Raw genomic sequence first — 26596 nt, 5'->3', positions numbered from 1 at the left:
GTAAGGTTTTAATACAATTAAGAGAACTTGAAATGAAAACATTTGTCAGAGATTATAAGGGACAACTTTGTTCAAACAGTCGTTTCTCATAAGAAACTGCTTTTTTACTAAATAAACTTCATTCTGCCATCTCAGAGAGGGAAGGAATTACTTTTTAAAAATTGGTTTATAGAACTTTATACCCAAGGGGTTAAAATATTTGATTAAAAATGTCTAGAAGTTACTGGGTTCTTAGAATCCCAGTTTGAGGGGAAATTATTTGTACTTCATTCTTACTGCTTTTATAAGACTGGTAAATCCAGCATGATTGCTGGCATTTCTCTCCCAAACTCATCATTCTGGGACACTCCTGTTTCCTGCCACTCCACAAATGTGAAAGATAATAAGCACGTGTTATACACAGGATGTGAAGGTGTGAGAAGGAAAAGATGATAAATGAGAAGACTTTACCTTTCGATACTTCACAAAATAGGCATTGATGGGCAGCCCGCCATCCTTCCCCGCCCTCCAGACCAGGTTGTACGTATCTGGTGTGTGCGTCTGTGGGGGGCTCAGAATGATGGGGGCATCGGGGACAGAGGTACCACTAGCATTTTTCTCTGATGACGATTCTGTAGCACTGGAATGTTCCTTCAACGGAAATGAGCTCAATAGTCCAGTTTCTGAACCATCACTTTTATCATTCTGAGTGGGATCAGAAGGTGTGACTATTTCTGCTTTTATATTTGTTTCAAAAGGAACTGCAGAGAAACGGAGAAAGAAAAAGAGGAGATTGAAGAAATTCATTATTTCAGGGTCTCTCATACAGTGATCTAACACACTGTCAACACAGTTTGAGCCCTAGAAGTTAAAGTAGGTAACATTTCAATTTATGATTCATGGAAACATCTAATCTCCAGTAGCCATCTCTCATTCATGAAGGAGCAAATTAATTGTCTGAAAAATCAGTTCTATGATGCAGGAGTTTAGTAGCTGAAAGGATGCCATTCTTCCTTGCTCGACACCAGCATTCCGTCTTTTACAACAGCAATTTGCTAGTGTAACCTCAGAAGATTTTAAGTTGGAGAACAACTTTTAACTCTAGTTGGTAAATGAAACACAATGAGTAATGCATTCCCTTGGGAACAAAGTAAAATAAATAGTAAAGAAAAGGTCAAGAGTCAGGCTATTACCTACTGGGTAGCTAGTCTCCAAAGATATCTCAATGTTCACACCCTTGAGCAGTCCCCTCCCACGCTGAATCCGGGCTGCCCTGTGACTCGTTTTAACCGACGCCAGGCCCAAGAGAGGCTGCGCTCTTCCAGGCTTAAGCCTTAAGAAGGCCTGGCACCCCTACTGCAGTGCTGCCACATACAGATAGATGTCCAAGCTAGCCGTGGAGAGGGGTGATGGGGGGGAGGGAGAGGGGGAGGGGGGAGAGGGGGAGGGAGGAGAGGGGGAGGGGGGAGAGAGGGAGAGGCAGGGGATGTGGGTGGGGTCCAGCCCTTACAAAGATGCCACACGTGTGAGTGAAGCCACTTTGACTGTTCCAGTCCCAGGTGCCTCTGATTACAAGGGGCTAAGAGACTCCAAGTAAGGCCTGCAGAACCGCCCAGCTGCATCTAGTTAACCCACAGAATTGTCAGGTAATAAAGGAGCTGTTGTTTTAAGTTGTTCACCTTTGGGGGTAGTTATACAACAACAGATAACTAAATACCTACCCTACACACGTAAGACAAGCCACAGGCAAGAAGAGGGAAGAAATGAAGCAAGACTAGCAAAGATAAAGGACGAATTTACTTGTTTCCAAATGAGCCCTCTTTGTGGATAGAACACAAGGTTGGCTTAAGAAATTGCCAATCTATATCATACTAAGTGAAATAAGTCAGAAAGAGATAAACAATACCATATGATATCACTTACATGTGGAATCTAAAATACGATGCAAATGAGCTCATCTACGCCACAGAACCGGACTCACAGATATAGAGAACAGACCTGTGGTTGCCAAGGGGGACAGGGGTGGGGGAGGGAAGGATTGGGAGTTTGGGATCAGCAGACGCAAACTAGTATATGTAGGATGGATACACAACAAGGCCCTACTGTATGGCACAGGGAACTATATTCAATATCCTGTGATAAACCATGATGCAAAAGAAGATGGAAAAGAATGTATACGTGTAACCGCATCACTTTGCTGTACAGTGGAAATTAACATAACATTGTAAATCGACTATCCTTCAATAAAATAAATTTAAAAAAAGAATTTGCCAATCTAAAGATAAAACAGGCAGACAGCTTTAATACTTATTACAATGAGCATACAGAATCTATACAGGAAGGTAAAAATAATCTATTTGCACTGAAAAAAATAAACTGGTCACCTACACCCAAAAAGAATTACAGAGCACATATTATGTGCCAAGCATTGTGCCAGACACTTAATAACCATCATCCCATTTAATTCTCAAAACAACATTCTTAGGTAGATGGTAATATACCCACTTTACAGATGAGGAAAGTCGGGTTCTGAGAGATTAAGTGACAACAGCTGGCAGGAGAATGTTAGAGGTGCTGCAGTGAAAAAATGAGAGAGCAATTTATGAAAACAAATAAACTGCCAGCACAATAAAACCCGAGGGTTGACAGCCTAGTTTCTCTAAAGCACTATTAATACTGGCAATGAAAAGTCTCCTACTTTTGTGGAGGAAGGGAGCTGAGGAAACAACGGCAGAGTTTCTTTTCCACAATGAAGTCGGATTCCTGGTGCAAGGTGGGAGTGTATTAGGAGAACTACTGCAGTTTCACAGAGAACTGACCAAAAAACAGGACTAACAGTGGAAGGTCGGTTCTCTGGTTCTCTGTTTAAAAGAGAGAAAAGGTGTCCCAGAAGCATCCTCCATCAAAGAAAACAAGAAGCTAGTGGGAAAATAATATAGAAGAAAACTAATTAAGTTCGCTGAGACAGCTTCCAAATATTGCTCCTGGAACAGTCGTGTTTATCTAGTGAGTCAGAATGTGGGCTGGATGTGAAGGGTGTGGTCGAGAGCCTGTTAATTCAGAGATGGACTCTAGCAAGTAGAGGCAATTAGCTGTGGCTTAGGGCAGTGGAGAAGGACCTTTTTATCATTAGTGTTTCATGGATCCTCTGGGCAGGTCACCACTGGGAAGTGGTATTTGGCTGTAGAAGAGTTTGAATACCACACGCCTCAGTTTATACAGAGACATGAGAAAAAATGTTATGCTACAGCCTGTGTCTACTGCAGGAGTATCAAAATTCCACTTGTGTTCAGGCTGCAATGAGACTTTTCCATAACTTTTATCGAAAAGGGGATTCAATTAATTTTCTTCTACTATTCCCAATAACAGAATTTGAGCACTCACAGATACTAGATACAATTCATAAGGCCTTCACAGTACTTTCCAAAGGTTCTTCACATACACCATCTCAATTTATCTTCAAAATGACTCTGTGAAATGGTCAGAAGAGACATCTAGCTTTTTTTAAGGTAGAATGTTTTTTGAATTGGAAAACAGATTGATAAAACTCTGGCTTTCTAAGTACTATAACTATGGTAATGTCTATGAATTAATGACTCTGAGTTGAAACCAGTTCAACAGGGAACGGAACCAGATCTGCCAAAGTTGTTCCCACTGTGACCACTCAAACCAGCAACCCCACCCTAAACTATTTAGGACCCCAGGCCAACTCCCATTATAGTTTTGAAAAGTTACAACTCACTCTACAAATATTTGTACATCCAGGACCTCAAAAACCCAAGGTCTCTGGAAAGAAAAAAAGGTGGGGGAGAGAGTCATCTTGCTTACTCCCCACTTCATAGCAAATAAAGTAAAGGCTGCCAGCATGCTAGAATTTAATAATAAGCTCAGATTCCCATGGGAAGAAGTGGGTTGTTACCTGCTGTTCTGAGCTTTAATACACTCAGCTAGACTTCAGTAATTACTATAGAGCATGTAAAAGAAGCAAAGAAGGACCACTCAGGTAGGATGTAGCTCATGGGGTTACTATACACAAAAAATGGTATTTATCAAGACATAAAATCCTGGGAGTGAGGGGTATCTTAAAGATCTAGAAAGATCTAATCTAAACAAGTTATGTATCTTCTAAGGGCTTCAGATTTCTCATATTTAAAGTGAGGGGCTTCCCTGGTGGCGCAGTGGTTGAGAATCTGCCTGTCCATGCAGGGGACACAGGTTCGAGCCCTGGTCTGGGAAGATCCCACACGCCGCGGAGCAACTAGGCCCGTGAGCCACAACTACTGAGCCTGCGCGTCTGGAACCTGTGCCCCGGAACAAGAGAGGCCACGATAGTGAGAGGCCCGGCCCGCGCACCGCGATGAAGAGTGGCCCCCGCTTGCCGCAACTAGAGAAAGCCCTCGCACAGAAATGAAGACCCAACACAGCCAAATAAATAAATAAATTAATAAATTAATTAATTAAATAAAATAAAAATAAAGTGAGGCAGTTAGACAACTAGATACTTACCTAGCTCCATCAGCTATGACTGTGATGTCTGTGGCTCCCTTTACCCTTTATTTACAAAACATAATCACTTCAGGGACTTCCTTGGGGCCAGTGGTTAAGAATCTGCCCTCCAATGCAGGGGACGCAGGTTCGATCCCTGTTCGGAAAACTAAGATCCCACATGGCGCGGGGCAACTGAGCCTGCGCGCCGCACCTGCCGAGCCCATGCGTTCTGGAGCCTGCCCACCACAAATAGAGAGCAGCCCACGTGCGGCAAAGAAGAGCCCGCATGCCACAACGAAAGATCCCGCATGCCGCAACTAAGACCCGACACAGCCAAATAAATAATTTTAAAAAATAAAAAATTTAAAAGAAAATCACTTCAGCCAAATGATACCCAAGCAGTGCCTGCATGACAGCTGTCTTACAGCTAACAATATTGAGCAGAGCCACTCCTATTTTTGCTTAGCAGAACAGATATATAAACACACACACGTACACATACATATACACATCCATATGTGTGTATAAATTTATGCAACACTTAACTACCTTCTTTATTTAAGGATTATTGAGGTCTACTAATATCAGTAACTATTTCTTCTTCCCTAAACACTACCAGAAGGGATAATCATAATTTAATAATAATTAGATAGTAATAATTGTAACCTAATACGTAGTATTTATTGAAGGCATTCTACTTCCAGACATCATTCTAAGCACTTTACAGGTACAGACTCCTTGAATCCTCACACCAGCCCTATGAGTAGGGCACCCTCACCAATGCCCACTGATATAAGATTTGAATGTGGATTAAGTCAAATTTGAATTAATTTGAATAATACTGATATTCTATATACCAGTACTCCAAATTAAGTCATCATCACCCAAGATCAGTAAAATATAAAGAATATTATATTATACACCCTATTAGAACAATAACTTTGAATAAGGTTGAGGCAAATATACAGATGGGTGTTGTTTGACAGTACACGTGACTCAACATTCCCAATAAAAGCCAACTCTTTAGACTGAATACTACCCTTACTAAGGGCCCACCTGAAAATATCTGCAACGATATTATCAGCTTAGAAAACCAAAAGCATTAATTCCCCAAAGAGGTCGTACCTTGGGCTTGCTCCCAAATGAAAGTGTCCTATAGGACAACTACAAGCTTAACAAACCCACCAGAAGTGGAGACCAAAGTTCATCTGGTTCGCATAAGGCCAGATACCAAAAAATGCAATTCTACATTTCACTGTTGTTGGTAAATACATATATATTTAGAGGTTGCTAGACTCATTAAAATCTACTTCAAATCACTTTATCCCCTACTATCAAAGGAAACCATTCACCTGGGAAAAGGTACTAATGACAACTCACCAACAGTGAGGACAGCTTCCGACTGTGCGGTGCCGTGTGCGTTTGCGGCTTTGCAGGTGTACTTCCCAGCGTGCTCCCGAGTGACAGCCTGAATATATAGAGAGCTTGAGCCAGCCTGGGACATGATGAAGTACACAGGCTCCAGGTCAGAACCCCCAGGTCTTGATAAGTGCGGTTTTCGGGATTTAGATCTAAGAACTTGAGACAAATGGCTGGTTATCAATCCGTGCCTGTCGTACCAACGAATGGCTGGAACCGGCACCCCGGTGGCATTGCAGGACAAAGTCACGGAGCCTCCGGAGGCCACCTCTGCACTTGCTGGTGCTGTAATTATAACAGGCTTGAGTCCACTGTCTGTTAAAAAAAAAGTAATTCACACAAATTAAGAACATTATAGTATCTACAATGCAAAATAATTTCTTCCTATTACGTAAATGTTGTGTCGTGCACAAGTAGCTGTCTTAGAAACATCTTTTATATGTGTGTTTCTAAACAGTGTTTTACATGCAGAACAGTGTGGTGAACATGTCCATTCACTGAAGTAACAGTGTTTGCAATGTCATTAGCAAGTAGTAATGATAATAGTAATGATTAGAACAAAGATATCTCCTTCCTTGTTAGTTCGCTTCTCAACTTTCACCAAGTAAAGCAGTCAATAAAAAGTAGAATTTTTCATCGTGTGGGCTCCTAGACATTTCCCACGTAGGTTGCCTGTCCTTCAGAAAGAAAGGAATGTATATAAAGGAATCCATAGAGAGTTTTCCAGTTTGCATCCTCTGCATCTGACCACTGTAAATACAGAACATGTGAAGCCAAAACCTCAGACTTTAACATGAAAAAGGTGTAAAGAAGTATAAAACTAAATAATAGTCCTTCAAAAAGATAGTCAATTCCAGGGTGCAAAAATCTGATTACAAAAATCCTGGGAGAAAAACCTGTTCTGAATTACAGTTGACAAACATATTTCTGACCAAATACATGAACAAATTTTTGTTTCTAAACAAGTGGCACCAACTCTTTCCTTTTGGTCCCAGGTATTTTTTGGGGGGTATTTTTAAGTGATCTCACAATGGAATATCGATTACAAATGACATTTTCTCCAGTACATCTTTCTCCTTTTCCAGTCTTACTTCCTGTGTTTGACGAAGTCTATCAACAATGATCAGATTTCTGAATTTTTACTCATCTAAGAAGTGTAAAATGCTTTCATGGGTCGTAACCTGCATTTCCCTCAGTACTAATGAGGTTGACTATCTTTTCACCTATTTATCTGCCACTCATTTTTCCTCCTCTGTCAAGTGCATTTTGTCCATTTTTCTATTGGATCCTTTATCCTTTTTGCAATGGTTCTGAATTCTTTGTAAGTACTAGATACTGCTCTTTTGTTAGTTACATATGTTACTAGTATCTTCTCTCAGTTTATTGCTTTTCTTTTCATTTTTAATGGTATCTTTAAATAATAAGGATGCTTTAATTTTAATGTAGTCATACCAATCTTTTCTTAAAAATTAGCCTAAAATGTCTTGTTGAAAAGTTTTACCCATATCATATAGATATTCTTCTATATTTTCTTCAAAAACTTTGCCATTTTGCCTTTCATATACAGGTCTTTAATCCACTGGAAATTTGTCTTTGTGTACAATGTGAGTTAGAGATTTAATTTCTTCTTCTCCATTTTGATAACCAATTATCCTACATCAAATCTTGAAATGGATATCCTCCCCTTGGTGATCTGCAATGCCACCTAAGTCAAATCCTTAGTGCAAATCCTTTTTGGTGGTCTCTGTCTTGTTCCAAGAGTCTATTTGTCTGTTCCTGCACCAATAATACAACACTGTCTTAATTACTATAGATTTTTGTGTATGTTCTAATATCTGGTAAAGCCAGGTCCCCACTTTCTTGTTCTCCTTTTAGAGTGTCTTTTAAATTACGTTTTCTGTCTGTTGCTAGTTGTAATGGTTAATTTTATGTGTCAGCTTGACTGCGCTAAGGGATGCCCAGATAACTAGCTGTGTTTGTGAGCATGTTTCCAGAAGAAATTAGCATCTGAATTGGTAAAGTGAGTATAGCAGATGGCCCTCCCCAATGTGGGTGGGCACCACGCAATCCGTTGAGGGCCTCAGTAGAACAAAAATGCAGAGGAAGGGCGAATTCTCTCTATGAGCTGAGCCATCCTTCTTCTGCCCTAGGACACTGGACATCAGTGCTCCTGGACCTCTGGCTTTTGGACTTAGGTTGAGACTTATACCGTCACTCCTCCTCCCACAGCTCAACTGCATCATTGGCTTCCCTCCTTCTCCAGTATGTAGATGGCAGACTTGTCCTCCATAACTGTGAGAGCCAGTTTCCATAATAAATCTCCTCCTATGTGTATATTATATATCCTCTTGTGTTTTGTTTCTCTAGAGAAACCTGGCTAATACACTCGTACATAGAAAGGCAACATTCTTGTTTATTGGTCTTTATCCACCCACCTTGCTAAAAGTTTTATTATTTCTAACAATTTGCCATCAAACTATTGAGGATTCTCTATATTGACAACCATAGCAGCTGTGAATGAATAACGATTGAGTTTTCTTTCTCTCTTATCCTTACATCTTTCATTTCTTTTTCTTGTCATTCTGTACTGATTAGAATCTCTGCTATGATGACAACTAAAAGAGATTTTAAAGGGAATGCTTAAACATTTCGCCATTAAAAGTAATGTTTCCGGTGAGTTTTCGTTAGATACTCTTTATCAAGTTAAGAAAGTTCCTTCTATTTCTGTTTTCCTAAGAGTGTCTATCATGGATACTGAATTATGTCAGATTTTTTTTGCTTCTATGGAGATAATCATGTTGTTTTTCTCCTTTATTCATTAAATAGGATGAATAATACTTTAAATTTTCTGATTGATTACTGGGATAACTCCTTAGTTAAACTTTATCTTTACTGATCCTATTTTATCTTCATTTTCTATTTAATTGATTTCTGCCCATATCTTTATTATCTCCTTTCTTCTGTTTTCTTTAAATCTATTCTGTTATTTTACTTAGTTCACTAATTTTCAGTTTTACTAGCTTTCTTTTATAAGCATTTAAGGCTATAAATTCTATGTTCCTTTTTCCTATATCCCACACAATTTGACACTCATTATCATTGAAAGAATTTTAAATTTCCATTATGATTTTTTGACCCAGCTATTGAGACCTATAATTCTAAGTTTCCAAATACATGCCATTTAAAAATTACTTTTTATTATTAACATCTAAATTAATTGCACCAAGTTCAGAGAATTGGTCTCTATCATCCTGATTCTTTGAAATTTGAAATATTTATAACTCTCAGACAAAAGATTAATTTCCCTAATATATAAAGAACTCCTATAAATAAGAAAAAAGACCAACAACCTAGTTTAAAATGGGCAAAAGACAATGAACAGTCAATACACAGGAAAGCAAATTCAAATGGCTCATAAACACATGATGAGATGCCCAACTTCATTTATAATAATAAAAAATATATAGATCAAAAGACACTTTTTTTTAAACCTATCAGATTGGCAAAGATTAAACAGAAATTTTGACAACACCATGCCTTGGTGAGGATATGTGGAAACATTGCTAATGGGAGTGTAAACTAGTAACTATTTTGGAGAGCAATGATATCTATCAAAATTACCAAGGCAGATATGCTTTTATTCAGCAAGTTCATTTCTAAGAATTTATGTTAGAGATATTCACACATGTGCAAAATAATCTATATAGAAGGACATTCATTGTAGACTTCTTGTAATAGTGAAGGATTAGAAACAGCCATCAATGAGGTACTAGTCAAATCATCACAACTATACAATGGAAGACTAAGCAGCCATTTTTAAAAAGAAATGAAAATAGTCTTTAATGTACCATATGAGAAGATGTCCAAGATATATGTGAAGTGAAAAGTTCAAGGTAATTTTTAAGGTAAAATTCAAGGAAAAATTTTTAAGGAAAAATTCAAGGTAATTTATATGAATGCTACCACCATTTATGTTAAAAAAAAAAACAGACGTTATTACATGCACACAAGCTCACATGTTATATGTAATTGATTATATACATGCATACAAGGATATTCAAGAAAATGATAAAACTAGTTAGTTCTAAAGAGAAATCTGGCTGGCTGGGGAACATGAGTGAGACTTTTACCATGTGCTTTTCAAAATTATGCCTTTTCAAAACTATGTAGTATCTGTTGAAAAAATATTATAAAAAAATTTTTTAAATGAGCGTGATTAAATAAGGTTGCTTCTTCATGGAAATGCCTACCTGCAACTAGAAAGGAACATGGAAAATGAACACTGCTCTGTTATGGTGATAGGATTATTTCCTTTTTTGTAAAAATGATTTAATTTTTAACCAGAACAAAACCCCATCTATAAAGTAAAATCTCCTATGATTACATGACCTAAAAGCCTACCGTTTTCAATTTCCAGTCTCCCAGTAGACTGCATAAATCCAATCCCATTATCTGCTACACACTGATACAGCCCAGAATCTTCCATGGTAACACCCCTGATTTTCAATCCATTTCCCACAGTTAGATGTCGTGGGGAACGACGAATGGGCTGTGCATTGTGAAACCAGGTACGGTTGGGGGTTGGGTTCCCATGAACTTCACACGTGAATTGTACAGTGGCACCCAGAGACACTGTCTGATCCTGCAGTCCTTTAGAAATGGAAGCATGTTCTAAAAATAAAACAAATAAGAACTAATGAGAACCTACTATATAGCACAGGGAACTCTACTCAGTATTCTATAATGACCTATATGGGAATAGAATCTAAAAAAGAGTGGATTATATGTATATGTATAATTGATTCACTTTGCTGTACAGCAGAAACTAACACAATATTGTAAATCAACTATACTCCAGTAAAAAATTAATAAAAAATAAAATAAATTAAAAAATATAAATTAAAGTCTAGCCCTCAAGATGTACTTTTTAAATTATCACATGAGTCATACAAACTCTCCTCTCTATTAATAACTAGTTGAAACCGAATTGTATTATTTCCTCACATACTCCCATCCACCATGGTCATCAAGAAAAAATTAGAAATATATTTACTTTCCTCCAATAGGATAAACCATATGTTACTAAAACATTATAGCCTCTTTTTATAGATCTCTCCTCCCACTTAACCACCCCCCGCCAACCCAACAAATGCACACACACATACATACATGCAGAGTTTCTAATCTTTGGCTTCTCTGAGTGTTTGTTCCAGGTGATCTGTTTGAAATAAAGTAATCATTTCCCTGGATTTCACACTACACAAAAGCCAAAACAGAAGAATGCTTATCTGGAAGTTAAATTCTTTTTATGCTCAATTCTGCTTTGAGGTTACATGTATTCTGGGCAAAAATTTTCCTTTAGTATCCATCGAGTCACTTTTTACCTGGACAGAGTATATCATGTATTGGCATTTGTAACATATGCCCAAATTAAATGATTATGCATATTAATCTAGTCCTAATTATCATTAAATTTTTTTTTTTTTTTTTTTAGAAATTTCATGTAATGTCTGAAACATTTATATAACATATTTCCATACATATTTCCATACAAATACAAATATAAGATTTTTAGAAATTTCATGTAATGTCTGAAACATTTATATTAACATATTTCCATACAAATAACCCAATGAAAGTTTAGTATTAGTTGTTTTGTTTGTTTTTTTATACTGCAGGTTCTTATTAGGCATCAGTTTCATACACATCAGTGTATACATGTCAATCCCAATTGCCCAATCCAGCACACCACCATCCCCACCTCACCGCAGTTTTCCCCCCTTGGTGTCCATATGACCATTCTCTACATTTGTGTCTCAACTTCTGCCCTGCAAACTGGCTCATCTGTACCATTTTTCTAGGTTCCGCATACATGCATTAATATACGATATTTGTTTTTCTCTTTCTGACTTACTTCACTCTGTATGACAGTCTCTAGATCCATCCATGTCTCAACAAATGACTCAATTTCGTTCCTTTTTATGGCTGAGTAATATTCCATTGTATATATGTACCACATCTTCTTTATCCATTCGTCTGTTGATGGGCATTTAGGTTGCTTCCATGACCTGGCTATTGTAAATAGTGCTGCAATGAACATTCGGGTGCATGTGTCTTTTTGAATTACGGTTTTCTCTGGGTATATGCCCAGTAGTGGGATTGCTGGGTCATATGGTAATTCTATTTTTAGATTTTTAAGGAACCTCCATACTGTTCTCCATAGTGGCTGTATCAATTTACATTCCCACCAACAGTGCAAGAGGGTTCCCTTTTCTCCACACCCTCTCCAGCATTTGTTGTTTGTAGATTTTCTGATGATGCCCATTCTAACAGGAGTGAGGTGATACCTCATTGTAGTTTTGATTTGCATTTCTCTAATAATTAGTGATGTTGAGCATCTTTTCATGTGCTTCGTGGCCATCTGTATGTCTTCTTTGGAGAAATGTCTATTTAGGTCTTCTGCCCATTTTTGGATTGGGGTGTTTGTTTCTTTGATATTGAGCTGAATGAGCTGTTTATATATTTTGGAGATTAATCCTTTGTCCGTTGATTCATTTGCAAATATTTTCTCCCATTCTGAGGGTTGTCTTTTCGTCTTGTTTATGGTTTCCTTTGCTGTGCAAAAGCTTTGAAGTTTCATTAGGTCCCATTTGTTTATTTTTGTTTTTATTTCCATTACTCTAGGAGGTGGATCAAAAAAGATCTTGCTGTGATTTATGTCAAAGAGTGTTCTTCCTATGTTTTCCTCTAAGAGTTTTATAGTGTCCAGTCTTATATTTAGGTCTCTAATCCATTTTGAGTTTATTTTTGTGTATGGTGTTAGGGAGTATTCTAATTTCATTCTTTTACATGTAGCTGTCCAGTTTTCCCAGCACCACTTATTGAAGAGACTGTCTTTTCTCCATTGTATATCTTTGCCTCCTTTGTCATAGATTAGTTGACCATAGGTGCGTGGGTTAATCTCTGGGCTTTCTATCTTGTTCCATTGATCTATGTTTCTGTTTTTGTGCCAGTACCATACTGTCTTGATTACTGTAGCTTTGTAGTATAGTCTGAAGTCTGGGAGTCTGATTCCTCCAGCTCCATTTTTTTCCCTCAAGACTGCTTTGGCTATTCGGGGTCTTTTGTGTCTCCATACAAATTTTAAGATGATTTGTTCTAGCTCCGTAAAAAATGCCATTGGTAATTTGATAGGGATTGCATTGAATCTGTAGATTGCTTTGGGTAGTATACTCATTTTCACAATGTTGATTCTTCCAATCCAAGAACATGGTATATCTCTCCATCTGTTGGTATCATCTTTAATTTCTTTCATCAGTGTCTTATAGTTTTCTGCATACAGGTCTTTCGTCTCCCTAGGTAGGTTTATTCCTAGGTATTTTATTCTTTTTGTTGCAATGGTAAATGGGAGTGTTTCCATAATTTCTCTTTCAGATTTTTCATCATTAGTGTATAGGAATGCAAGAGATTTCTGTGCATTAATTTTGTATCCTGCAACTTTACCATATTCATTAATCAGCTCTAGCAGTTTTCTGGTGGCAGTTTTAGGATTCTCTATGTATAGTATCATGTCATCCGCAAACAGTGACAGTTTTACTTCTTCTTTTCCAATTTGTATTCCTTTTATTTCTTTTTCTTCTCTGATTGCCGTGGCTAGGACTTCCAGAACTATGTTGAATAATAGTGGTGAGAGTGGACATCCTTGTCTCGTTCCTGATCTTAGAGGAAATGCTTTCAGTTTTTCACCATTGAGAATGATGTTTGCTGTGGGTTTGTCATATATGGCCTTTATTATGTTGAGGTAGGTTCCCTCTATGCCCACTTTCTGGAGAGTTTTTATCAGAAATGGGTGTTGAATTTTGTCAAAAGCTTTTTCTGCATCTATTGAGATGATCATATGGTTTTTATTCTTCAATTTGTTAATATGGTGTATCACATTGATTGATTTGCGTATATTGAAGAATCCTTGCATCCCTGGGATAAATCCCACTTGATCGTGGTGTATGATCCTTTTAATGTGTTGCTGGATTCTGTTTGCTAGTATTTTGTTGAGGATTTTTGCATCTATATTCATCAGTGATATTGGTCTGTAATTTTCTTTTTTATAGTGTCTTTGTCTGGTTTTGGTATCAGGGTGATGGTGGCCTCATAGAATGAGTTTGGGAGTGTTCCTTCCTCTGCAATTTTTTGGAAGAGTTTGAGAAGGATGGGTGTTAGCTCTTCTCTAAATGTTTGATAGAATTCACCTGTGAAGCCATCTGGTCCTGGACTTTTGTTTGTTGGAAGATTTTTAATCACAGTTTCAATTTCATTACTTGTGATTGGTCTGTTCATATTTTCTGTTTCTTCCTGATTCAGTCTGGGAAGGTTATACCTTTCTAAGAATTTGTCCATTTCTTCCAGGTTGTCCATTTTATCGGCATAGAGTTGCTTGTAGTAGTCTCTTAGGATGCTTTGTATTTCGGCGGTGTCTGTTGTAACTTCTCCTTTTTCATTTCTGATTTTATTGATTTGAGTCCTCTCCCTCTTTTTCTTGATGAGTCTGGCTAATGGCTTATCAATTTTGTTTATCTTCTCAAAGAACCAACTTTTAGTTTTATTGATCTTTGCTATTGTTTTCTTTGTTTCTATTTCATTTATTTCTGCTCTGATCTTTATGATTTCTTTCCTTCTGCTAACTTTGGGTTTTGTTTGTTCTTCTTTCTCTAGTTTCTTTAGGTGTAAGGTTAGATTGTTTACTTGAGATTTTTCTTGTTTCTTTAGGTAGGCTTGTATAGCTATAAACTTCCCTCTTAGAACCGCTTTTGCTGCATCCCATAGGTTTTGGGTCGTCGTGTTTTCATTGTCATTTGTCTCTAGGTATTTTTTGATTTCCTCTTTGATTTCTTCAGTGATCTCTTGGTTATTTAGTAACGTATTGTTTAGCCTCCATGTGTTTGTCCTTTTTACGTTTTTTTCCCTGTAATTCATTTCTAATCTCATAGCGTTGTGGTCAGAAAAGATGCTTGATATGATTTCAATTTTCTTAAATTTACTGAGGCTTGATTTGTGACCCAAGATGTGATCTATCCTGGAGAATGTTCCGTGCGCACTTGAGAAGAACGTGTAATCTGCTGTTTTTGGATGGAATGTCCTATATATATCAATTAAATCTATCTGGTCTATTGTGTCATTTAAAGCTTCTGTTTCCTTATTTATTTTCATTTTGGATGATCTGTCCATTGGTGTAAGTGAGGTGTTAAAGTCCCCCACTATTATTGTGTTACTGTCGATTTCCTCTTTTATAGCTGTTAGCAGTTGCCTTATGTATTGAGGTGCTCCTATGTTGGGTGCATATATATTTATAATTGTTATATCTTCTTCTTGGATTGATCCCTTGATCATTATGTAGTGTCCTTCCTTGTCTCTTGTAACATTCTTTATTTTAAAGTCTATTTTATCTGATATGAGTATAGCTACTCCAGCTTTCTTTTGATTTCCATTTGCATGGAATATCTTTTTCCATCCCCTCACTTTCAGTCTGTATGTGTCCCTAGGTCTAAAGTGGGTCTCTTGTAGACAGCATATATATGGGTCTTGTTTTTGTATCCATTCAGCCAGTCTATGTCTTTTGGTTGGGGCATTTAATCCATTCACGTTTAAGGTAATTATCGATATGTATGTTCCTATGACCATTTTCTTAATTGTTTTGGGTTTGTCTTTGTAGGTCCTTTTCTTCTCTTGTGTTTCCCACTTAGAGAAGTTCCTGTAGCATTTGTTGTAGAGCTGGTTTGGTGGTGCTGAATTCTCTTAGCTTTTGCTTGTCTGCAAAGCTTTTGATTTCTCCATCAAATCTAAATGAGATCCTTGCCGGGTAGAGTAATCTTGGTTGTAGGTTCTTCCCTTTCATCACTTTAAGTATATCATGCCACTCCCTTCTGGCTTGCAGAGTTTCTGCTGAGAAATCCACTGTTAACCTTATGGGAGTTCCCTTGTATGTTATTTGTCGTTTTTCCCTTGCTGCTTTCAATAATTTTTCTTTGTCTTTAATTTTTGCCACTTTGATTACTATGTGTCTCGGCGTGTTTCTCCTTGGGTTTATTCTGTATGGGACTCTCTGCGCTTCCTGGACTTGGGTGGCTATTTCCTTTCCCATGTTAGGGAAGTTTTCGACTATAATCTCTTAAAATATTTTCTCTGGTCCTTTCTCTCTCTCTTCTCCTTCTGGGACCCCTATAATGCGAATGTTGTTGCGTTTAATGTTGTCCCAGAGGTCTCTTAGGCTGTCTTCATTTCTTTTCATTCTTTTTTCTTTAGTCTGTTCTGCAGCAGTGAATTCCACCATTCTGTCTTCCAGGTCACTTATCCGTTCTTCTGCCTCAGTTATTCTGCTATTGATTCCTTCTAGTGTAGTTTTCATTTCAGTTATTGTATTGGTGATCTCTGTTTGTTTGTTCTTTAATTCTTCTAGGTCTTTGTTAATCATTTCTTGCATCTTCTCAATCTTTGCCTCCATTCTTATTCCGAGGTCCTGGATCATCTTCACTATCATTATTCTGAATTCTTTTTCTGGAAGGTTGCCTATCTCCACTTCATTTAGTTGTTTTTCTGGGGTTTTTTCTTGTTCCTTCATCTGGTGCATAGCCCTCTGCCTTTTCATCTTCTCTATCTTTCTGTAACTGTGGTTTTTGGTCCACAGGCTGCAGGATCGTAGTTTTTCTTGCTTCTGTTGTCTGCCCTCTGGTGGTTGAGGCTATCTAAGAGGCTTGATGGGAGGCTCTGGTGGTGGGTAGAGCTGACTGTTGCTGTGGCGGTCAGAGCTCAGTAAAACCTTAATCCACTTGACTGTTGATGGGTGGGGCTGGGTTCCCTCCCTGTTGCTGTGGCGGTCAGAGCTCAGTAAAACCTTAATCCACTTGACTGTTGATGGGTGGGGCTGGGTTCCCTCCCTGTTGGTTGTTTTGCCTGAGGCAACCCAACACTGGAGCCTACCGGTGCTCTTTGGTGGGGTCAATGGCAGACTCTGGGAGGGCTCACGCCAAGGAGAACTTCCCAGAGCCTCTGCTGCCAGTGTCCTTATCCCCACGGTGAAACAGAGCCACCACTCGCCTCTGCAGGAGACCCCCCAACACCAGCAGGTAGGTCCGGTTCAGTCTCCCCCAGGGTCACTGCTCCTTCCCTTGGGTCCCGATGCACACATTACTTTGTGTGTGCCCTCCAAGAGTGGGGTCTCTGTTTCCCCCAGTCCTGTCAAAGTCCTGCAATCAATTCCCTCTAGGCTTCAAAGTCTGATTCTCTAGGAATTCCTCCTCCCGTTGCCGGACCCCCAGGTTGGGAAGCCTGACGTGGGGCTCAGAACCTTCACTCCAGTGGGTGGAATTCTGTGGTATAAGTGTTCGCCAGTCTGTGAGTCACCCACCCAGCAGTTATGGGATTTGATTTTACTCTGATTGCGCCCCTCCTACCGTCTCACTGTGGCTTCTCCTCTGTCCTTGGACGCGGGGTATCCTCCTTGGTGAAGTCCAGGGTCTTCCTGTCAATGATTGTCCAGCAGCCAGTGGTGATTCTGGTGCTCTTGCAAGAGGGAGTGAGAGCACGTCCTTCTACTCCGCCATCTTGGTTAATCTCAAAGTAATTTCTATCATTAAATTTTAAAGCCCACTTGCCATACACTTATATTAATTCCAGTGTAACCTATGTCAGGCCACTGTTGCACATAAACAGGTGCAGAAGGTTTACAAAAACTATATTTACTATGAAAACTTTTTTTTTCCGGTTTTCATGAAAATCTGTTTTGATAAAGGAAAACATTTTTGCTGCTACACATGACAGTGAGATAGGTAGCTGGAAGAAAGGAATAGCTTTGAGATAAATAGTATATATAGAAATATGGGTGAAAATAACACAAATTTTATGAGCCAGCTATAGTGAAAGCATTCCAAAAGGGAAAATAAAATGAAATGATTTCTTTTTGAGATGACATTTTCTAGTCAGTACTCTGTCTTAGTTACAATTACTGGACACTACACACTGATACAGCTCAGAATCTTCCATCCTGTTGAATTCCAGTCTCTTTCCTCCACGCCATCGAGAAGGAAGAACCAGCTCTGTAAATAAGTCCCCTGCGTATGAACCAGTTCCATTCCGAGAGTGCGTTCATAAGTTCAATTTGCTCCTAAGTCCAACAAAGTTAGCCTAGGAACCCTACTAACAATCGGCTATATAGAACAGAACAAGCTACATCACCGCTGCTTTTACACCTGCTTCAGGACATCCTGGGCTTGAAATAAAGATACTGTACTATGGTACTCTATACAGTACTGTACAGTACACAAAAGCACAGCCACTTGTAGAGGATGCACACACGTGACAATGTACACCAGACACGTGAACTAACTTACGTGATTGGACATGCGAACGCACGTTCGCATCTTTGAAAGTTTGCAACTTGAAGGTTCGTATGTAGGGGACTTACTGTATTGTGTAACCAGGTTGGGGGTGAGGTTCCCAAGAACATCCCAGGTGAAACGCTCTGTGCCACCCAGAAACACTGCCCAACTCATCAGTCCTTTAGAGAAATGAAGCTCATTTTGGTACTGGGGTAGCTATTTCTAGGTAGTCTCTATTCCATTTACGGTTCACAAATACATCTTCTACTCAAACATCAGTTAGACCAGAAAAATAGCCTGACTTGAAAAAACACTTAACAAGTAACATCTTACCAAGTACATTCACCACGTAAGTCACGTGTTTGGTGTCTCCAGACTTGTTTCCCACCACACAGGAGTAGTTGCCAGAGTCCGCCGGATCAATGCTGTCCGTGGCAAGATGCGAATGCAACCTTCTCCACTTGCTTCCCGGCACAGCGTCCTCACCGTCCTTCAGCCAGCGCACGTGAGAAGCTGGGATCCCACTTACCACACACTCCAGGGTCACAGGGCTACGAGAGAGAACAGCTAACGCCTGTGAAAGGGTGGGGTGAAGAATGTGAAAGTCATCTGAAGAAGGGCCTGGAGAAAGAAGGGAAAATAAAAAATCATTATTCTTATGTATTCACATCCACCCTCTTCCTTAGCAAAGCTGTGAGTTTCCCCATCTTCCCATTTATTCTTCTTTACACTATGAGGTCCTGTTTGGTAACTAAATCATTTTCAGTTGAGAATTAAATTTAAAAGACTTGATGACCCTTTAGAGCTATTTCTGAATTAGCAGTTTGGAAATGCTGAATTTCTCAACAAGTATGTGGACTGTTACTTAACTATGCTTTGACTATTGGTGCTACTACAACTCGACCACCCTAAGCTAAACATCAGCTATGACTTATCGTATCTCGAAGAGAACAGGTAAATATTTTTTCATAATTCACAGTTAGCTACCAATTTGATTACCACTGATATAAAGTGATATTTGCTCACTAATTTCTTTTTATTTGAGCAAAGGGCAAAGTTCTCCACATGAATTCTATCCTGTCATCTTGACCAAAATTCTCTTCTAAAAAGTCATTATATTTTTAAAACATATACAGTACTATGCTATAATGCATTTATGCATGTAAAGACTTTCTCACGATAAACAAACAGGATCTGAAAGAAAAATGAACTCCCACTTCCCAACTTTTTATGAGAAATGCTTCTGAGGACTCTTCCCAGTGACCACGATTCCCCCAAATACTTACGACTCACAAGGAGCTTTTGGCCAATGGATTCAACTTTTAATTCATGTGTGACAGGATTAAAAGCTGCACATTTATATGATCCCTTGTCCTCTAAGGATACATTCAAAATCTGAAGATTCCCTGATGGAAGGATTAAGTAATTCTCTGAGGAAGGAAGGGAATGCAGTTAGGCCTCTCTCTTTATGAAGGACACAAGTTACAACTAACAAAGGCTGATAGTTATGCTTTAAATGTAGATGTGACATGAGCAGCAAATAAGCAATCAGGGAAAATTCATTAAATGAAGGAAAAGGAAAGTCAAGGCAGAACAAAAAAAGTCAACAGCACTACAGTAACAAAATCAAACCCATCGGAGCCCCAAGACAACAGATCACTCACTGAGAACACCACAGCACAAGAAACATATTTAGACAAAGATACAATGACCACAGCTGCCACTTTGGGCAAACCCCTGCCTGCAGCACTGACCACTCAGTAGTCATTCACGTCTTCATTCATTTCTTCTCAACAATATGCACTGAGAGCCTATTTTCTGCCGACAATGGCCTGTGCACAAGTGATACAAGAATGAAGCAAGCCCTGCACTCTTGCTGCCAATGCTCCAATGCAGGGACAAGGTGGCAGAGAAAGGGACAAATGACAAACAAGCAAACAGTAACACATATAACACAGTGCTACAGAAAATGAAGCTGAATAAAGTGGACAGAGCGACAGAGCATATTATTTTAGACAGTGCCATGAGGGCGATCTTCTCAAAGGAAGTGATATCTGAGTAGATTCCTGAATGAGTTGAAGGAGTGAGCCTTGGGGGTGCGAGGTTGTAATCATTTCTATACTGTCTTCTACACTATGTTCTATTTCATACTGTAACCATTTGTCTAAACTACTCCACTTGACTCCCAATAGTAGAGACAATATATCTTATGTATTTTTGTGTCTACAGCCCCTAGCACACAGAGCTTAATGGTAGTTGGTTAATCACATTTGTTCTCTGGGTGCCATTGGCTTGTCGTAAGAGGTCTCACCTGTGGAATGTTTCAGCCACTTTCCCCGGATTTTATAGCGCACCTCAGCTCTGGGGTTACTATCTGGTACCTTGCAGCCAATGAAACCAGTACTTTTTTCTTCTGCTGTAATAACATGCTTTGTTGATGAACCAAAATCACCAAGAACTAAAAGAAATAAGTAAATAAGTAGATAGGTAAATAAATAAATGTAAATTTGAACTCTCTTTCCCAAAGGAAATTTTAAAAATAGAAACAACATCTGCACCATGGCCATTTGTGGCAGCTAATCCCAGTTCCCAAAGTAACAGGATCCTTTTATCTTAGAAAGCAGTTGGGGTAGAGGTGCACAGTTGAGAGCTGGGGCTTAGTCATGGCACCCTTTTCCAGAAGACAATGCTTCCAGGAGACTACAAGATAAGCAAACTGTTCTTAAAACATTAGGGAGAACTATGAAGCCTAATTGTTACCATTCTGTCAAGATAAAGCCTTCTTAATCCAGTTTCTCATCAAAACTCACTTTCCCTATGCGTCCTTATTCTGTTTGTAGCTACTCACATGGCAATAAAAGGGTTTCCAAGAATGAACCGAGGATAACAACAAAAAAAAAAAAAGCAGTGTATCGTTTGAATTACCTGAATATTCTAACTAGGTCTCAATTTCTCTCGGTTTAAGTTGACTACAGCTGGAGGCTGCATGGAAGGGCTCTTTATTATTGCCAGTGCTGAAAGCACTCTGCAGCCCCTAGGAATTCAGCCCTCCGGTGTGTGGCTTGGGGCTGTCCATGGGTCACAGCTCTACCAAAACATTTACTCTTCTCAGTTATGACAAACTCACTACTCCTGGGGAATCCAGATTTGTTCTGTAAATAGGGGTGCCCTCACAAAGACGTTTTCCATTACTGGAAGCCATCACCGTTTGAAAGGCAGATGGCTCAAACTTACTAAGAAAACCACACATTCCAGATTTTTCCATAAGTTCAATACTCAACATTCCTTTCTTTTACAGTTATTTTTCTACCCCGCTTCTTTAGCCTGGTTTCAATTAAATTAATGAAAATCACTCTGTAATCAAGGCAAATAAAACAATTAGATGTGAAAAAAAGATAAAGGACTGCATGAAATAACTGTCAAAGCAGACAACAGCTTTTTCTGTTGTTGATATTAAGGACTTTTAAATACTCACAAAGAAATTCAGATTCACGTTAGAAAACTGTCCTAACGCTGCACAAAATAATTTCCATATCCCTTGTTACAAAGGAAGACACTAAGCGAGGCTCAAGTATCGTCCCCCAGGTTAAACACACAGCAAGTGTCAAGGCTGGGATGAGAACTCATACGTGTCTTACTCCAAAGCCCATGCTCCTCCCACTACTCAAAAAAATGCAAGTATTAACAGTAATTTCAGGAAAAAAGCATGTATAACAGGGACAAAATCAGACTCACCTGCAGTGGATACGGTTGCAGGACCACTCACAATGGCGCCAATGCTATTGTTGGCAATGCACTGGTAATAACCCGAAAGGGAGGGGTTAAGAGAAAGGATAGTCAACCTCCCCTGATGAACCTTGATCTGTTCCACATTTCTGTCCAATCTTTTTCCATTATGCAACCATGAGATACGAGCAGTCACAGGTTTAGCAGAACAATGCAGTACTACAGGTCCACCAAGTTTCTGGACGGCAGACAATGGCTCAGAAATAAAATAAGGTGCCAAGTCTACAAGGGAACAGTCCCCGTGTGCAAAGGGGTGGGGGGAGTGGGAGAGAAGAGGAGATAAGGGGAGAGAGAAAGAAGAGCACGTTTAATACACTTCATCTGAATCTACACAACGAAAGGCAATCCCTTACTTTATCTATACGTTATGGTCCTTAGAGCTTGTAAGAGTTCTAGGAACATTCTTATATTTTGGAAGAAGTAAGGCAACATACCAATGTAGAACTTAACAATTAGGGCAGCACAGATGAGAATCCTTATGATATAAATAAAACAAAATACTAATTCTATAAATGAGAAATGGTAAACTGCTCTTTTAATGAAGTAGCTTTTTAAAAACGGAAGTTAAGAATCTGAAAAAGAGAAGATGACTTTCAAAATAAAAAGAATTCTCTTCCATATTACCAACAGGATTTGACTTTAAGAGCAAATTATTTTCTCAAAATAATTTGACTACTTCCCTTTAATATAAATAATGTTCAACTTTTAAGAACGCAGAAGTAGAAAGTTAGGAAGCCACGCTGAAATACAAAGTCTATCCTTTTGGGGACACGAGGATAAACGGGGTATCAATCGTAATATTTTTATTTGGTGTTTGGAATAGTTTCATTTGTTACGTCTATTTCTCCAGTAACTTGGGGGAGAGGGGTTCTTGCGTTCAAGTATCAAAACGGATCCCTCTCCTCCACCCAAAAATGAGGGCGGGGGACAGGAATACTATTAATCTGGTGTAATAAAATACTTAAAAGAAAAAAAATAATAAATTGCTGAATCTACTTTTATAGGATATTTTACCAGAAATAAAGATTAAGGGAAATGCCTTGACTGAATCTGAGGTTGCTATTTAGCCAAAAGAAAACCAGAAATAAAACCACTAAATCAATTTTCCCTCACTAAGTCGAATATAGTTATACAGTATTTTTAACAAAGATAATAAATAAATATTACTTAATAAATAAACATCACCGTATTTGTATATACTCCTATATAAATCTTCACACATATCTAAAATAAAAAGAAATGCATATGGGCCATGAATTAGCCTCAGGCTTATATATACATTTCATAATAAACACATTTAAGCTTTTTAGTAACCCAGAGTTAGATAATAAATTCGGCAGGGTCATGAGAGACCTGGGATTTGAACCAAGTTCTCTCACTCCAAGTGGAGTACTCTTACATACGGATTCTAAAATTCCTCTTTGGTGGTGTATAGTCAGCATTTTATTCCTATCATAATTTCCAAATTCAGAGATTTGTAACATATCCTCACTGAAAAAAAAGCGTGTTCGGAAAATATTTATTTTCAAGGCAACAAAAGGAATAAATTATAAGGACAATGATGGGAAGGCCTGAGAGTGCCCAGAAGCACTACTAAGAGATCCTTAAATTGCTTAATGAATCAAAGTTTTCAAATCATTCCACTGGTCAAACAAATCTTAGAAACGTCTTTAGAAACCATTAGTATCGTCGAAGCGCTAAAGTCGAAGTTCTTCATAGGATTAAGATGAGGAAAAGCTTCAGGCCCAAACTACCATTCTTCTCCTCTTACCTGGACGCACGGAAGAGCACAGAATCGGGAGAGTAACATACAGCAGTGTCTCTAAGGGTCCAGCAACTGGATGCATAGCGCCAGATTACAGAAGCGGGCAGGACAGACTTCCAGAGCAAAATCCAGGCCTTGGCTTACTAAAAGACATCAAAAAAAAAAAAAAAAAAGGAAGAAATTCTAAAGTACAAAAACAGTTGAAATTTTTTATCTGAATAGCCAGAGTTACGAACACGGTGTCTGCCCTCTATTTTGAAAGCTCTATATAGAGTGCGTCAAATACAAGGCATTTAATGATCCACATCTTCCCATTTCACAAGCTAATCTCTAGACGTTAAACTAAAGTTAGAAATTCTGCTCATTCTTCCAAGATACTAAGACACTTATTTTACACAGAACCAATCGTTCCAAATGAATACGTAACGGCCTTTAGCGCCTTTCTCTTTGTACATCTCACAACCATCTAAGACTCAACACAACTAAAATGCATTCCTCCTCTATGTTCCTTAAAACAGCAACAATAACAAAAACAACAAAATAATAACTAACGTTTATACAGTGCTTGTACGAGCCAGACACCATCTCAGTGCTTTTCATATATTAACTGAACCTTCACGACAACCCTATGAGTTAGGTACTTCTGGTTTTCTTCCCTTTTTTCAGATGGGGGACTCATGGATAGCACAGAGAATACCAAGGGCAGGCCTGTGTGGGGACTGAGCTTGTCTGCAGAAATCCAAAGACCACTGTGGTGAGAGTGGGATGATCCAAGAAAAGAGCACAGAGGAAAGCTGGGCTAGATCCCGCCCAGCTTCAAAAGCCACGCTGAAGATTTTGGCATTTATTCTACATGCGATGGCAGACCCTTGGAGGACTTAGAGAAGGGAGTGATGGGATCTCATTATGCTTTAAGAAGATCACTGGCTGATGGAGACTAGACTGAAGTGGGGCAGGGATGGAGGAGGGAGACCAAGTGGGAAGTTACGTGATCGCTGGGGAGAGAGATGAGCACGTGGTGGGTTAGTCCAGTGAGTCAGCTGTGGAGGTGGTGAGGAAAATCACCGGATTCAGAACATACTCTAAAGGTTAAACCAACAGAAGCTGCTGAAGGCTTGGATAAAGACTGTGAGAGAAAGAGCTATATCAAGGACAACTCTTAGTTTTTGGTGTAACAGAATAAGTAAAAGCTCTCTTTCCTGAAATGGGGAAGACTGGAGAGGGGAAAACGGCTGAAGAAGAGGTTGCTCAACAGCTGTGCTTTGGCCACGGAAAGTCTGAGATCTGTGAGGCATCCGAGTACCAGTAACTAGTCGACAGTTGCTTATAGGATTCTGGAGCTGTGGGAAGAAGTCAGAGCTGAAAATGCAGATATTAGACGTACTAAAGCCTTGGCATTAGATGAGCACTAAGGAAAATATGATACAGGAGGAAAGATACTCCAACCTTTAGACACTGAATAGAGGAGAAAGAAGTAATAATGGAGACTAAGAAGAAGTAGCCAAAAAAAAAGAAATCCAGGGGAATGTTGCATCCAGGGAGAAAAATGGAAAATATTTCTGGAAGAAGACAGTAATCAACCCATCTCAAACACTGCTGAGAAATAGAGTAAGATAAGATGGCATCAGAAAGCCATGAAGAAGACCACTGGTGATATAGCAAGAATGGTTTCAGTGGAGAAGGGACAAAAGTCTGATCAGTTCAAGATAGGATGGGAAGGGAGGAAATGAAGAAACAGACACAGAAAACTCCTTCAAGGATTTGCTATAAAAGGGCAGCAGAAAAATAGAGAGAATTGCTGGGGATGGATGGATGGCAGCCATGAAAATGTTTGTTTATGTGTTTTTTTTAATATAGAGATAATATAACACATTTACAAAGCTAAAAAAAGTTTCACAAAACCCAGCACTGGTAAGGATGTGGGTAAAAATCACTATAATATCTCGTTGGTGAAATATAATTGGTAAATTCCTTTTGGAAGGAAAATTATTCATTCATGCAACAAATATTTATTGAGTGTTTATTACATGATGGGTACTATTCTAAGAGCTGGAGATAGAGCACTTAAAATATATACAAGTAAAAATAAGTAACAGACAAAAATGTATACCTTACATTCTGTGGGAGAGATGGACAATAAACAAGATAAATAAATTAGGAATATTCACAAGGTCCATGCCATCCTCAAGATATGGTTCATTCCTTCTCCTCTGTGCTACTTCTACACCTTGGTCACTATCTACCACTGCACTCACTACTGTGCTCTGCAATTTATCTGGTTACATAACTGTGTCCTCTTTGAAGGCAAGAATGATGTCATATTCAACTTTGCAAACTCTAACGCCTAGCAGAAACGAGGCACTTGATGTTTCTTAAAATGAAAGGAATACCTTAATATAACGTAATTCCCAGAAGTACCTTAGAGAGTAGTATTTAATGAGAACTGTTATCTCTACTGAATTGTGTAACCTAGCTATATTTTTATTCCTTCATTCACTTATTCATTCATATATATGATTTCAAAAATTAGCAAACATAAAGTAAGTGCCTACTGTATGCCAGACACCATGCTAGGCTAGAGATCCAAAGAGTGGTTATTATGTCGACAAATTCTCCCCTACATTCCTGCTTGGCCAGGACACAGAATCTGACTACAGAATACAACAAAATGTAATGCCAGAGTTACATTAATGACATTTTAGAAATGAGAATTCTACGTGTGTGCTCATCTGTGAAAAGAAAGGTTAATTCTAACCATTGGTAAAACTGGGTAGTAATACAAAGTAAGGCA

The 26596-nt window shown here is 38.7% G+C and overlaps 1 protein-coding gene across 4 annotated transcripts in view; it reads right to left on the bottom strand.

Moving 5' to 3' along the window:
• Window positions 1–26596, bottom strand: part of CDON (cell adhesion associated, oncogene regulated) — a 108805-nt gene that overhangs the window by 42812 nt on the left and 39397 nt on the right. For all 4 annotated transcript variants that reach the window (XM_036860907.1, XM_036860909.1, XM_036860908.1 and 1 more), the window contains 8 exons: window positions 23812–23948; window positions 21990–22262; window positions 20566–20712; window positions 19541–19684; window positions 18588–18875; window positions 10288–10557; window positions 5848–6201; window positions 451–740 (listed from right to left, as the gene is read on the bottom strand). In XM_036860907.1, coding sequence (XP_036716802.1) covers window positions 451–740; window positions 5848–6201; window positions 10288–10557; window positions 18588–18875; window positions 19541–19684; window positions 20566–20712; window positions 21990–22262; window positions 23812–23887 — 1842 coding nt within the window. In that variant the 5' untranslated portion in view covers window positions 23888–23948. The remainder of the gene's footprint in view (window positions 1–450; window positions 741–5847; window positions 6202–10287; window positions 10558–18587; window positions 18876–19540; window positions 19685–20565; window positions 20713–21989; window positions 22263–23811; window positions 23949–26596) is intronic.

This window comes from Balaenoptera musculus, chromosome 8 (assembly GCF_009873245.2).
Source record: "Balaenoptera musculus isolate JJ_BM4_2016_0621 chromosome 8, mBalMus1.pri.v3, whole genome shotgun sequence".
NCBI classification, from domain to species: Eukaryota; Metazoa; Chordata; class Mammalia; order Artiodactyla; family Balaenopteridae; genus Balaenoptera; species Balaenoptera musculus.
Note: the sequence above shows the minus strand (reverse complement) of the source record. Positions and strands in the feature narration are given on the sequence as shown.